We start from the raw sequence: 14333 nt of genomic DNA on the forward strand, positions 1-14333 counted from the left end.
CCTCTTTCCCATTCCTGTACAGAGACCTTGGAGGAATTCACACCCCATTTTACAGGTATCTCGGAAACTCCTCTTCCTGACCCAGAAGACACCTGGTACATCGATGGCAGTTCCACATCTACCTCTTCAGGAAGCCGAGTTGCGGGCTATGCCATCGTTAATAACTCTACCATTCTTGAAAGCAGCCCTCTGCCCCCTAGCACTACCTCACAAAAGGCAGAACTTATAGCTTTAACTAGGGCCTTAATTCTAGCCAAGGGCCGGAAGATCAATATTTATACAGACTCAAAATATGCCTATCATATTCTCCATTCTCATGCAGCAATTTGGAAGGAACGTGGCTTCCTGACCACCAAAGGGACTCCCATAACTAATGCCTCACTTATTCTTAAACTATTAGAAGCTGCTTCCCTTCCCCAACAGGTTGCGGTCATCCACTGCAGAGGACACCAGACAGGATTGGATGCCATTACAGTCGGCAATTCAAAAGCAGACCGGGAGGCAAAGCTAGCAGCCCAGAGACAACTCCAGGGACAACTTCCAGCTCCCTTGCTTCTGGTATTGCCTTCAATTCAACCCTCTTATACCCCACAGGAGATCGAGGAACTTATGCACCAGGGAGCCTCCCAGGAAGCACAGGGATGGTGGTCTCTGGAAGGACGAGTTGTTCTTCCTGAGACACAAGCAGACAGCTTTCTTTCCCAGGTTCACCAGGCGCTGCATATTGGATACAAGCCTCTCTCCCACCTTCTTAAACCTTTAATCCATTGCCCTAGCCTAACTACTCGACTAAAGGCTATTACCCAAGCCTGCCCCACGTGTTCTCTTACTTCCTCACAGGGTGGTCTCCGACCAGCTGCATTCCCCACACACCAAGCACGGGGACACACCCCAGGGGAAGACTGGCAGATAGACTTCACTCACATGCCCAGATGTAAGCGGCTCAAATACCTTCTAACTATGGTTGATACCTTTTCAGGATGGATTGAAGCCTATCCCACAACGTCGGAGACAGCTGACACAGTTGCCTCTGTCCTTATTAAAGAAATTATTCCTAGGTTTGGCTTACCCAGGTCACTTCAATCTGACAATGGACCTGCTTTCATCTCCAAAGTGACCCAACAGGTGGCATCCTCTCTAAACATCCAGTGGAATCTTCACATTCCTTATAGGCCTCAGTCTTCTGGAAAGGTTGAAAGAGCTAATGCGCTCCTTAAGACACAACTTACTAAACTTTCTCTAGAGCTCCAACAATCCTGGCCAGAACTGTTACCCCTGGCGCTCACCCGCTTACGTGTTTCTCCCCGCAGCCCTACTTTCCTCAGCCCCTTTGAGTTAATGTATGGAAGACCTTTTCTCCTAGGTAATTTCCCTACTGACAATACCAAAACTCCACTAATAGACTACCTTCCCGTCCTAACCTTTCTTAGGCACATGCTGCGCCAACATGCTGACCAGTGTCTCCCTCAGCCTCATCAAGGCCCCTTTCCCACTCCCCCAATTTTGCCTGGTGATCAAGTGTTTCTCAAGACCCTTAATCCATCTGGTTTACACCCTAAGTGGACAGGCCCTCACCAGGTTCTGCTGACCACCCCCACAGCAGTCAAGCTCAAGGGACAGCCACAGTGGATTCACCTGTCAAGAATAAAAAGGTCTCCTGCTCCTGCCCCTTCTATGCCAACACTGACTTCGAGGTACACCTGTTCCCCCCTTGGGCCTACCAAGGTAAAGCTATCTCGCATCCCTGAAGATCCGGGTGAGTAACACTGAGCTAATTGCTCTCCTCCCCAAAGACCTCACTACCTCATCCCTTAGGTCACCTCCAAGCCATGGACATCCAATCTTTTCTTTCCAGTAATATATTTGCTTTTCATCTTTGTTCAGCCCCCTGCCTGAGAAGACTTCCTCCAGACTTCATCGAAGAGACTCACTTCTTGCAGACATCATGGAACTGGCAGACCAGGAAGCAGTCACCTCCTACTAGGTCACCTCTCTTCCCCCCCCTTTCCTTTTTCAGCCATGCTTCTCCACCATGCTGGGTGGGACTACAGTTCAGTAACTTCTTTTCCTGCCTGAATAGCGCATGGTGTTCTTTTCATCTACCCAATAACTACCCCTTTTGTGTGAACCAAAGTGCCTTGACACCATGCGAGATTTTTCACCAATACCATTTCTGGCCTTCACATCCACGTCCACACCACTTCTCTACTCTGGTGAGTGAAACTACTCTACGGCTCTCTGTCACTCAGTCTCTGTCCAGACGTGGCGCCACGCCAGAGAGCTCCTACGGCCTTTAGCTGAAAGGCCGGTCACCTCTGAAGCCGAGGACGCTTGGCTTTGGGGGCTTGGCCATTTCTCTCTAGAGGGCTCTGGGGGAAGTCGGGACGCCGCTTCTGCCTGGTCAGCTCTTATTCACTCACCAGACTGACTCTACTTTTTGGCTTGTGCCCTGAAGAGTGTGACGCAGGCTGGGTCCCGGGGACCCTCCCCTCTAGGTTCCCTCTCAAAGGCTAGCCATTCTAGGTTTAAAAATTGTCAGAGTTTCCATTTGTTCAGGTTTCCGTCAATGCCTCATGAAACTTCTCCAGACTCCGTCCAACAGACTCGCCTCCTCCAGACTTCATCGAGGAATCAACACCCAAGTGACAGCTGCAGCCTGCTGCCTTCTCCCAGCATGGACCACATCCCAGCCTTTTACCCCTACGACGCCCCTTGCCAGCAGGAAGTAGCCAGAGAGAGTCTTCGCCCTTTTTCATAATTATCAAAAGGCTGGAATGTAAGGTCCATTCCTGGACGACGAACAGACCTCGCCCAGTACCTGCGTTACCTAGGCAACTGGGATACCTGGAAGAGGTCACGTCCGCATCTGCTGAGCATTACCTAGGCAACTGGGATACCTGGAAGAGGTCACGTCCGCATCTGCTGAGGTCACATCCTAACCTGATGTGGCCACACCTTTCTCCCACCTGATCCCACTTCCCTTTACCTGGACACACCCTTCCCCGCCCCCTACCCTATATAAGGCCTAAACCGCCGCCAGACCGCCCTCTTTTTTTTTCTTTTGCCAGCCGCGTGGAGTGCCAACCTTGCCTGGTCCCAGCAGGTCTACTGAATAAACCCCTTACCTGAATACCACGTGCGTGGTGCAGTTTCAGTTCTTACTCGGTCACCTCTTTTTAAAACCTAACAGGCTGAAGCTGGGAGTGGTATGTAATATGAGGGTGATATGAGCCAGTGATAGAACTGTACCAACCAGTCATTCACAATCTGGGGGATCCTCACACTTGGAACCCATTTTCACAGAGTAAGTGTCTTGCAGGACATACAAGGGTAGGGCTTCACTAGCCACTGTGCTAGGCTTTCTTGCTCAGAGGTTAGCCCCACAAAACTATTAGGTCAAGGACTTAGCATCTACTCAGCAATAGCACTCTAGTGTTAGCAATTGCTCTGGGCCAAAGGCAGTGCTTGGGATTGTACAAGACGAGGATAGGGAAAGCCTTATTGTTTAATTCCATAAATGCACAACTGGCAAGGCTCATTAACCTTACCCAAATGGCATGCATGAGTTTCAAGTGGATCATTTCTGTGTAGCACCCCTTTCTGGAAGTCTGTAAGATATCCAGAGTTCTATACTGACTTTGTAGAGCTAGGGTTTGGGAAAAGATTTGCAACTCAACTTTGGTAAGCATAGAAATGTTACAATTTCTCTGAGGTTATAAAAATAATTCTACATATAAAAGCAGATGTGGAAAACTAACAGACTACCTGTCAGAACTAGGTTCAACTTACTTGATGGATTTAGAAATTTAGAAACTCAGTTCTTACAGATGATGTTTGGGGTCCATGTGATGCAGGCAGATCAAAGAACAGCAGCCACTCCACCCATTCCTCCTGCAGGTCTAGTACATGACCCTGCTTAAATCCCAGGACATGTTTGCATACGACCCCCACTACCTCCTACAACATTCCCCACTTAATTAATTACTTTTTGGCACTTACTTTCAGCATTCCTTCACAGCTTATACTCCCACTCTAAAAATAACAATAATACATACACTGGGCAAATCTATTATAAAAATGAAGAAATGTTTATAACTCTGTAAGATCATAAAATGCACATGTTAATATCATGAGGTATTAGAAGCTGCCAAGTTGGTAAGGAGGAAAGAAGGGTCAAGTTTTTGGTAAATATTTAAAGTATGGGTTGAAACTTGGTTCAGCAGAGCCTTTAAAATTAATCAAGGGCTTATGTCACCATCTGTAGGACTAAACCATGCTGATTTTACCCAAGTAGGACAGGTCAACCAGGTCAGATTTAAGAAGTGACCCAGATTTCCCAACAGGCCTTCTCCTCTTGATATTTTGCAATCTGAAGCTTTCTACTGCAAAGACCCACACTGTTATGGGAGGCTGGGGCTGGGGAAGAAGGTAAGTGAGCCAAATTACTCAAATCTACATTAGATACCTTCAAGCCTAAGATAAAACTACCTTGCCAAAGGCTCCAGGTGGAAATACCCATAATTGATCAAAGAAATACAGCATCCATCACCGATTCTTCAAAATACACTATGGCATTTGGTGGTTTTCTAGAAAGTGCAGCAGAGTTTTAGACTTTCGCAGAGTTGGAAGTTACCCAGGAAGCAGCCAAGCCTGGTGTGGAGCTGTGTCACGTGTCATTTGCCCCTTTTCTGTCTTTGTGTTGCCGTCTAGAGATGAAAGGAAAACAGTTACCTGAAAGCCCAAACACTATCTGTAGCTTCTAGAACAGAAAGGTAAGCTGTACATTTACACTTCTAAGGGAGGGGAAAAGAAAGAGTACCCTGATGCCACCAGCCTTGGCCACGTCTTTCCCAGTCTAATCCCAGGCTTCTGGCCAGCTAGAGAAGAAATACAATTCTTGTACTACCAAAAAGAATTCTTCCAAAAGAATTCCAAGAGTTCTTCCAATGTCCAAAAGAATTACAAAATCACCCAAACTTATGGTACGGATGCCATTATTTTAGGGGACCCCCCCCCACAAAACTACAAGAACGGCATGAAGACAAGTTGCTGAGATAAATTCTTAAGTAATTTTGTCTTTCTCTAGCATTTGTTTTTGCTCTTTTTTCCTTTAATGTAGATCTTTTTTTAAAAAACAAAACATGTAGACTATGATATAAATACAACAAAAAACAGATAAGCATAGACTTGTAGGTAGTAGTTCCTGAAATCCTCTGGGAAAAAATGAAATTGAACAAATGTCATTGAACAAGTTGGTTTCTTACTGGGCACAATGTTAAGGGAAAAAAAGGTTTAGTCTGAAGTTATACAATACAAAAAACCAAGTTGCTATAAATCAGATTTCTTTGGTGGAAGGTAGAGAGGAAGTAAAGGTGATGAAGGCTTCCCTTGACCCTCTCTCTCCAGAGCCTGCCTCCTGGTTGCTCAGCCTTTCCCATAGCCTCTCACACTATCTGACATGTCTTCCTATCCTAGAATGGAAACATTTCCAGGGCAGAGATTTTAATCTTCTACACTGTCAGTTTCACCATATAGTATACCTAAATCAATGTTTGAAACACAATGGGTGTTCAGAACATATTCTTAAAGACATGAAAGAATCTAAGCATATTCCTTGGCTTCTTTCTCGACAATGATTTTACTTTTATACATATCCTAACTAAAATACATGTGTAAGGTAACAATTCCTTTAGCAGTTATGAAGCTTCTGATGCCTCTGTAAGTATCTGGTGCTTCCCCTCTCTCACATAGGCTTGGTTAGTATGACACGATCAAAATATCATTCACTAATGAGAGTACAGTAAACGCCAAAAGGCTGGCAGTTGAATTAAAGCTTCGACAGGCAAATGTGCAAGCAAGTAAAGCTCTCCCTCAATTCTGGTGTGGCCTTCTGGGAACAAACTGACCTGCAGAATTCATTAAAAATATATAGAGAAGACAAACAAAAATAGATTTGATTTTTCCTTTCTTAAAGTGAAATTTATACTTACAACAGAGTAGTGAAGGATGAGTGGTTATAAGCTACACAGACAAGGTAGAGGAAAGATCTGTGGGAAGCCAAAGGGAAAAGCCTGAGCTTCGGTATAGAAAGGAGGTATAGAAAGGAGGGCATCTGGGTACTGCCACCTACAGTCTGAAAACCAGGGAGGCCAAACCCTCTGGTTTACCTTGGAGGGTTATACAGATGAATTTCAATTATAGCTGGGCTCCTATGGCTCAGACCTATAATCCTAGCTACTCAGGAGGCTAAAATCTCCAGTATCATACTTCACAGCCTTGGCAGAAAAATCCCTGAGAGACTCTGGTTCCAATTAATCAGTAACTAAGCTAGACTGAAATGAGGCTCAAGTGGTAGATTGTCAGCTGCAAGTGAATAAAAACAAGCAAGAGCACAAGCTCTGGTACTGGCACTAAGTAAATAAATGAATGAATAAATTAATACTGTTATATGATTGCTGTAAAACCTGTGAAGAGATTTTACATAAAGCTAGGAAACATCCCAGTCACTCTGATAGGCCCCAAAGATGGTGTGTAAATTACAGCACATAAAAAAGGTGTAAAAACTGAGTCACTTCTTTTAGTTATTCAAACAGGGCAAAGTTGCTGGACATCTTCCAAACACTAATAAGGATACCCTTCCATCACCTCCTTAACCTGTCTTTTAGGAAGCAGATCACCAAATTTGGGTAACTGTTAGAGAAAGCAAACTTGAAAATACAGCAAAAGAAAATCTAAAAATAGAAGAAGAAGAAAACAAAAACAAAAACAAAACCAGAAACTCAGTTCTATTCTCAGGACTATTAGTACTATGTGGTCAAGCATATATATAGATGAAGTTCCAGAAACTGAGGGGAGAGCCTGGGGAGAACATAAGACTATTTGATAATAGTGGCCAGAAATGTTCTAAGTCTGATGAAAATTATAAACTCAAATCCATGCTTATCCAATTTTCAAATAAGATGAACAAAGAAAACAACATTAATATATAAATAACTTGTAAAAAGTATTATGAAACAAAAAAAAAACTATAAAAAGCCAAGGAGAGAATGCATTTATATAATGTGGAAGGAATCTTAAAAATTATCACAGATGTCTCATTAGGAATTATGCAATCCAGAAGGCAATGGTTCCTTGGATGGATAAAAGGAATTGATGAACTTTGCCTGTGCTAATCAAGAAAACAAAAAGACAAAAATGTCTGATATGGGTATAAAAAGGGAAATATCATTTAAATAGTAAGAGATAATGCAAAGATGAAATCCTATGCCAAAGAACTTGAAAACCTAAACAAAGCAGACATATTTAAAAAGATATAAATAATCAAACTGACACAAAAGAAAGAAGAAAAGTGAAATAGCTATACAGCTACCACAAAAATTGAAATTGTAAAGAAAATTCCTGGCCCAAATGGCTTCACTGGTAAATCTGTCTGCCTTATACAGAAGAAACAAAGCCAATCTCACAAGATCCTTCAGAATACAAGCTTTGATATTCCTAATTCATTATAAGACCAGTATTATTCTGACACCAAAACCAGACAAAGTTATAACAAGTAAATGAAAAGGCAACATCCCTCATAAGTAGATACATAAAAATCCATAACAAAATGTTAGGAAATAAAAGTTAATGCTGTATATGAAAAGAAATAATATATACACTGAGAAAACATAGTTTTTCCCAAAAAATGCAAGGTCAATTGAAGATTAAAAAAGCAATCGCTTATGCAGAAAGGAGACTACTGGAGGAGAGAGGGAACCAGTGGGAGGAAGAAGAGAAATAAGAGAGGGTAAGAAGATAACTATAACTAAAGTGCATAGTATTCAAGAATGCAAATGTCACATTAAAATCATCATTTTATGAAATTAATAAAAAACAAAATTTTAAGTGAAGGGAAAGAAAATTGGTTCTCTATGATTCAAACATTAAAAGATATTCCTTTATTGAAGGAAAACTATGGCCATCTCATTAGATACAAAAATTATTTGACAAAATTCAATACTCCTGTGTACCTGGGCCCAGGCTCATGACTGTAATCCTAGTTACTCAGGAGGCTGAGATCTGAGAATCGCAGTTCAAAGCCAGACTGGGCAGAAAAGCCCGTGAAACTCATCTCCAATTAGCCACCAGAAAACCGGAAGTGGCGCTGTGGCTCAAGTGGTAGAGGGCTCCCCTTGAGTTGAAGATCTCAGGGATAGCACCCAGGCCCAAAGTTCAAGCCCCATGACTGACAAAAACAAAACAAAATAATAACAACAACAAAAACTCCTGGTGTAAAAGGAATAGAACACCATTTCTTTAACCTAAATATTGACATGAAGATTTAGAAATTCTAATGACTATATAATTTGTCTCTCTCTCTCTTACTTACACAAACACACACACACACACACACACACAATTCCTAGCTTTGGACACTATTAGGTATTAACATGCCAAGAGCAATGAACATAACTACTACCTACTACTCTAAAGCTTTACAAAGGAACAGTGTTCCCTGGGGAAAAGATTCATTCAAGTAATAGACAGGGAAAGGAAAGGGCCTCTAATACCCTGCAGCAGAAGTAAGGAAATATGAACACAGATGAAAGTTATACTGCAAGAGTTCCGGGAAGATGGCGGAGGAGAAGCTGGAATCTGAACAAGCTCTCGCATAGAAAGCAGTTTTAGAGTTCCAGTGAACAGTCCTAAGCCAGAGAATCACACCAAGTGTGCCATCACAGGACAGAGAGTTAGTCAAGAGAGGGGAAGCCAAGGAGACACATCTGAGCGCCTGCCAGCAGCTGCCGCTGCGGCGGAAGGGTCGCGGCGGTGACCACCACTGCGGGGTCATACCTGAGACACAGAGAGTCCGGGACGAAGGAGCCAGACGCAGCGGACGAGCGGATTCTACTCAACACCAACAAGAACCGACAAGGAGCGGACATCTTCATCCTGCAGTTTGCAGACCAGAGACGACCCAGGATCCAAGACTCGGCTTGAGTACAAGCCCGATGTCCTCACTCCTTCTCAGGGAGCAGAGGAGGGAAGGCCACCCCTCCGCCCCCAGCACCGGTGATCTCCATCTTGGATACCGACAAAGCTCGGAGGAGCTGCTAGCTCCAGCTCAGGCCTTGGAATAAAACGAGTCTTTTAGCAGGTCACAAGAACTTGACGGCAAAGTGACCAGCCAGATTCAGCTCCATCCAGGGAAAAGTCACCCAGCTCAGGCGCCAGCCATTGGAGTGGCTTGCCTCACGGGGTAACCAGACCAGAGGCTGCCCCTCCCTCTAGCAGCCTCCACAATCAATTGAAAAACAGAAACCCTGAGAATGGCTCCAGGCTGGGCTCTGTGAGCTTTATCACAAAATAGCCCCAGGGAAAAGCTATTGTTTGTTGAAAGGCCTCAACTCTACCCAGAACCTAGCCTCATCACCGCATCCCCCTCTTTTGTTATTCTCAAAGCAGATCACCCTCCCAGAAAACTAACCTGGGAGGAGGATCTCAAAATCTTGAGTAAAGCAGAGCATTTTTCTGCCTCTTCCAACAAACCAACTTAAGAAACCAATCAAGCCACAGGACCTCAAGCTGACCAGAGACTCCAACAAGAGACTGGTTACAGACAAAAGGGAGATACAAGATTCTTCCCACCCCTCCCCCCCTCCCAAAAAAAATCAAGACTTTTTTTTCTTTTCTTTTTTTCCTTCTTCTTCTTTTCTTTTTTTTGTTTGTTTTTTTTGTTACCTTATATATATATATATATAATTTTTTTTCTCTTCTAAAACTTTTATTAATCTTTAATTTTTGCCTCTTCTGAAAAATAATTGTTTTCCAGTAACTTTTTTTTTCTCCTCTTATAATTTGTATTTTAGGAACACGTGAATGAGCGTTTTCCTTTCTTTTCTTGTCTTCTTTCTCTTTTTCTTTCTTTCTTAATTATCTTTTTGTTTTTTGTCTAGCTCTACTGAACTTCTGATCTTTTCTTCTCCCTTTCCCATCCTTAAAGTTTTTCACATCTCCTCCATGTCCCTCCCTTTCTCTCAACATATTCACATTCCTCTCTAAATAGACAGTCTTTTAATCTCTATAATAACATTAACTTTTACGTTTCTATTTTTTTTTTCTGGTCTCTTTTCATTCCTCTTTTCGTCTCTTCTTTTTCTCTCTCTCTACTTGCATCCTACCCAACCCATTTCCTGCATTGTGATTAGGACACAGTTAATTCTCCCTGTGCCTCCCCACACCAATCTATTCCTATTTTTTACCCACATCTCTCCCTAATCCTAATAATTTCTGGTTTTCCAAATTCTTTTCTGCGGTTCGAAGTCCTTTAACATATAGTTGTTTGATGTTGAATAGATGTATCTGTTGAACTAGATTGAATCTGTAGACTATTGACTGTACAAACGCAAACTTTGGTTGATGGTTGCCTTAAGATGGTGTTCTAGCACAAAACTAGTGCTATCTTCATCTCAAATGGGCAGAGTAAGCCGGAAAACCACAAGAAAAATGGCAAATTCGGGTATCTCAATTCCCAATCTTGATAATCAGGGATTAGAACAGATAAAGAATAATCCAGAGGAGAGTTCCCAAATAGCTCTACAATCACTACTAGCAAACATGATAAATGAGAAGTCTGACAACTTACAAAGGACTCTGTATGAGCGTGATAGGGAGAGAGAGGAGGCATCCCAAAAGTTTATACAGGAATATCATAAGCGTGAGGAAGCTACTCAAAAACTGATACAGGATTTGCGTGAACAACTTGAGAATACTCAAAGAGAAAGGGAGGAATGGCACGAGCAGGCTGAGAACACTCAAAGAGAACTGCAGGAATCCCACGAATGGGAGGAAAGAGAACTGCAGGAATCCCACAAACGGGAGGAAGCTAATCAAAGAGTAATTCAGGAATTGAGAGACCAGGTAGAGAATACACAAAGATCACTAAAGGCATTCATGGAATCCATTAACAAAGAGCTGAAGGAAGTCAGGGAGACCACAAAGGGAATGCTGAATGGAACCCAACAGAAGGAATGGGAGTCCAAAGAAACCATAACCAATCAACTAAGTGATTTGAGAACAAACACTGAACACCAAATTAAGGAAGTAAAGAAATTCATACAAGACCTAAAACAAAGCTTCAACAAAGAACTTGAAGCCATCAAAGCTGACCAATTAGAAGGAAAAGGGATAAAAAACAAAGTAGAGAGTCTTGACAGCAGGTTAGACCATGCAGAAGATCGAATCTCAGGGATTGAAGACAGCCTAGATATTATAAAGAACATACAACCATCCAAGACAAGTCCAAGAAATATGATAGGTCTATCCAACACCTGGAAGACACCATCAGAAGGCCCAATCTAAGGATAATGGGTGTAGAGGAGCACCTAGAAACAGAAGTTAATGGTCTAGGAAATTTGTTTAACAGGATCCTAGCAGAGAACTTCCCAAACATACAAAAAGATAGGCCTATTCATATACAAGAAGCTTTTAGAACCCCAAATAGACCAGACCAGAATAGGACATCCCACCATCACATTATAATCCACACAGGATCAACTCAGACCAAGGAAAAGATCCTTAAAGCTGTCAAGGAGAAAAGGTTAATCACCTATAAAGGGAAACCAATTAGAATCACCTCAGATTTCTCAGCAGAGACAATCAAAGCAAGAAGAGCCTGGAATGATGTATGCCATGCCCTAAAAACAAACAACTATCAACCAAGAATACTGGACCCAGCTAAACTCTCCTTCATAACTGAAGGCCAAATAAAAACCTTCCATCGCAAAGAAAAATTGAAACAATACATCTCCACCAAACCAGCCCTACAAAAGATTCTTAAAGATGTCCTACACATAGAAAACCAACAAGACCTCAACAAAGGCCAAGAAACTGCACCCAAACTGAGAATCCAAGAACCATAGGAAGAACCCAGTTTTTGCAGCCCCCAAGAAGGTGGATAACATGGCAGGAACTCCCAAATACCTCTCAGTCCTATCTCTTAACGTTAACGGACTGAACTCTCCAATTAAGCGACATAGACTGTCTAGTTGGATTAAAAGACAAGACCCTTCTATCTGCTGCCTGCAGGAGTCACATCTTGCCCGTAAAAACAAACACATTTTCAATGTTAAAGGCTGGAACAAAATCTACCAAGCAAACGGCCCTCATGATCAGGCGGGAGTTGCAATCCTAATATCAGATAAAATAGACTTCAAATTAAAATTCGTGAGAAGAGATAAAGAAGGTCGCTACATAGTAATTAAAGGATCTCTCCTTCAGGAGGATATTACAATTCTAAATATCTATTCGCCAAACAATGGAGCACCCAAATTTATCAAAGAAACACTACTTTCCCTCAAATCCCATATAGATCCAAAGACATTAATTGTTGGGGATTTTAACACACCACTCTCCCCACTAGATAGATCAACTCGGCAAAAACTCAACAGAGAAACCGCAGATCTAAACAGCTGCATAGATCAACTAGACTTAACAGACATTTACCGAACATTTCACCCAGCAGCATCAGAATACACGTTCTTCTCAGCAGCACATGGAACGTTTTCTAAAATAGACCACATTTTAGGCCACAAAGCAAACTTGTCTAAATTCAGAAACATTGAAGTTATACCTTGCATTCTCTCTGACCACAAGGGAATAAAATTAGAACTCAACACCAAAAGCCACCAAAGAAAGTCCGGTATCACATGGAGGCTGAACAACACACTGCTGAATCAAGAGTGGGTCATGGAAGAGATTAGAAAGGAAATTCAAATGTTCATGCTATTCAACAAAAATGAACACACAAATTACCAGCTCCTCTGGGACACAGCAAAGGCAGTACTCAGAGGCAAGTTTATAGCTCTGAGCTCCTACATCAACAAATTGGAGAGATCTGAAACTAGCAATTTAATGACACATCTAAACCTCCTTGAAAAAGAGCAGCAAGATAAACCCCAATCCAGTAGACGAAAAGAAATAATCAAAATTAAATCAGAATTAAATGAATTAGTATCCAAAAAAACTATAGAAAGAATCAACAAAACAAAGAGTTGGTTCTTCGAAAAACTTAACAAAATTGACAGACCCTTAGCAAACCTTATCAGAAAAAGGAGAGAACACACCCAAATTAATAAACTCAGAGATGAGAACGGAAACATCACCACGGAAACAACCAATATTCAGAACATTATAAGGGAATACTTCTCAAAACTTTATGCTAATAAGTTTGAGAACTTGACATAAATGGACCTTTTCCTAGCAAATATTAACATGCCAAAACTAAACCAAGATGAGTTAAACCAGCTTAACAGGCCCATATCAAGCATTGAAATAGAAACAGCAATAAGAGACCTCCCAGCTAAGAAAAGTCCAGGACCAGATGGTTTTACAGCGGAATTTTACAAGGCCTTCAAAGCAGAGCTCACACCAATACTCCTCCAACTCTTCAATGAAATTGAAAGAGAAAGCTCACTTCCGAACACATTCTATGAAGCCATCATAACCCTCATCCCAAAACCAGGCAGGGACTCATCAAAGAAAGAGAACTATAGACCCATTTCTTTGATGAACATTGATGCAAAACTTCTCAACAAAATTTTGGCCAATCGACTTCAACAATTCATCCAAAAAATCATACACCATGATCAAACAGGATTCACTTCAGGGATGCAAAGCTGGTTCAATATACGCAAATCAATTAATATTATTCATCACATCAACAGGAGCAAGAATAAGAACCACATGGTTATCTCAATAGTTGCAGAAAAAGCATTCGACAAGATCCAACACCCCTTTATGATGAAGGTTTTGGAAAAATTAGGAATCCATGGAACATTCCTCAATACAATAAAGGCTGTATATGACAAACCTACAGCCAGCATTATACTCAATGGTGAAAAACTAAAGCCATTTCCTCTTAACTCAGGAACAAGACAAGGATGCCCACTCTCTCCACTTCTCTTCAATCTAGTATTAGAATGCCTAGCTACAGCAATAAGACAAGATGCAGACATAAAGGGGATCCAAATAGGGAAAGAAGAAATAAAACTCTCCCTCTTTGCAGATGACATGATCTTGTATTTAAAGAATCCCATAGACTCCACTCCCAAATTACTCAAGCTGATTCAAAACTTTGGCAAAGTAGCAGGTTATAAAATTAACCCCCCAAAATCAATGGCTTTTCTGTATGCCAACAATGAGAAAAGTGTGGCTGAAATTAGGAAAGCAACTCCATTTGTAATCGCCCCACAAAAAATAAAATACCTAGGAATTAACTTAACTAAAGAAGTGAAGGACCTCTATGATGAAAACTTTAAAATCTTGAAAAAGGTAATCAACACAGAACTTAAAAA

The 14333-nt window shown here is 41.7% G+C and overlaps 1 protein-coding gene across 1 annotated transcript in view; it reads right to left on the reverse strand.

Moving 5' to 3' along the window:
* Window positions 1-3036: 3036 nt before the first annotated feature.
* Rnaseh2b (ribonuclease H2 subunit B) overlaps window positions 3037-14333 on the reverse strand; it is a 72470-nt gene continuing 61173 nt past the window's right edge. Inside the window, exon 10 of the mRNA XM_070000153.1 lies at window positions 3037-4706. Coding sequence (XP_069856254.1) covers window positions 4674-4706 — 33 coding nt within the window. The 3' untranslated portion in view covers window positions 3037-4673. The remainder of the gene's footprint in view (window positions 4707-14333) is intronic.

This window comes from Dipodomys merriami, unplaced genomic scaffold (assembly GCF_024711535.1).
Source record: "Dipodomys merriami isolate MVZ:Mamm:240054 unplaced genomic scaffold, mDipMer1.0.p SCAF_56, whole genome shotgun sequence".
NCBI lineage: Eukaryota > Metazoa > Chordata > Mammalia > Rodentia > Heteromyidae > Dipodomys > Dipodomys merriami.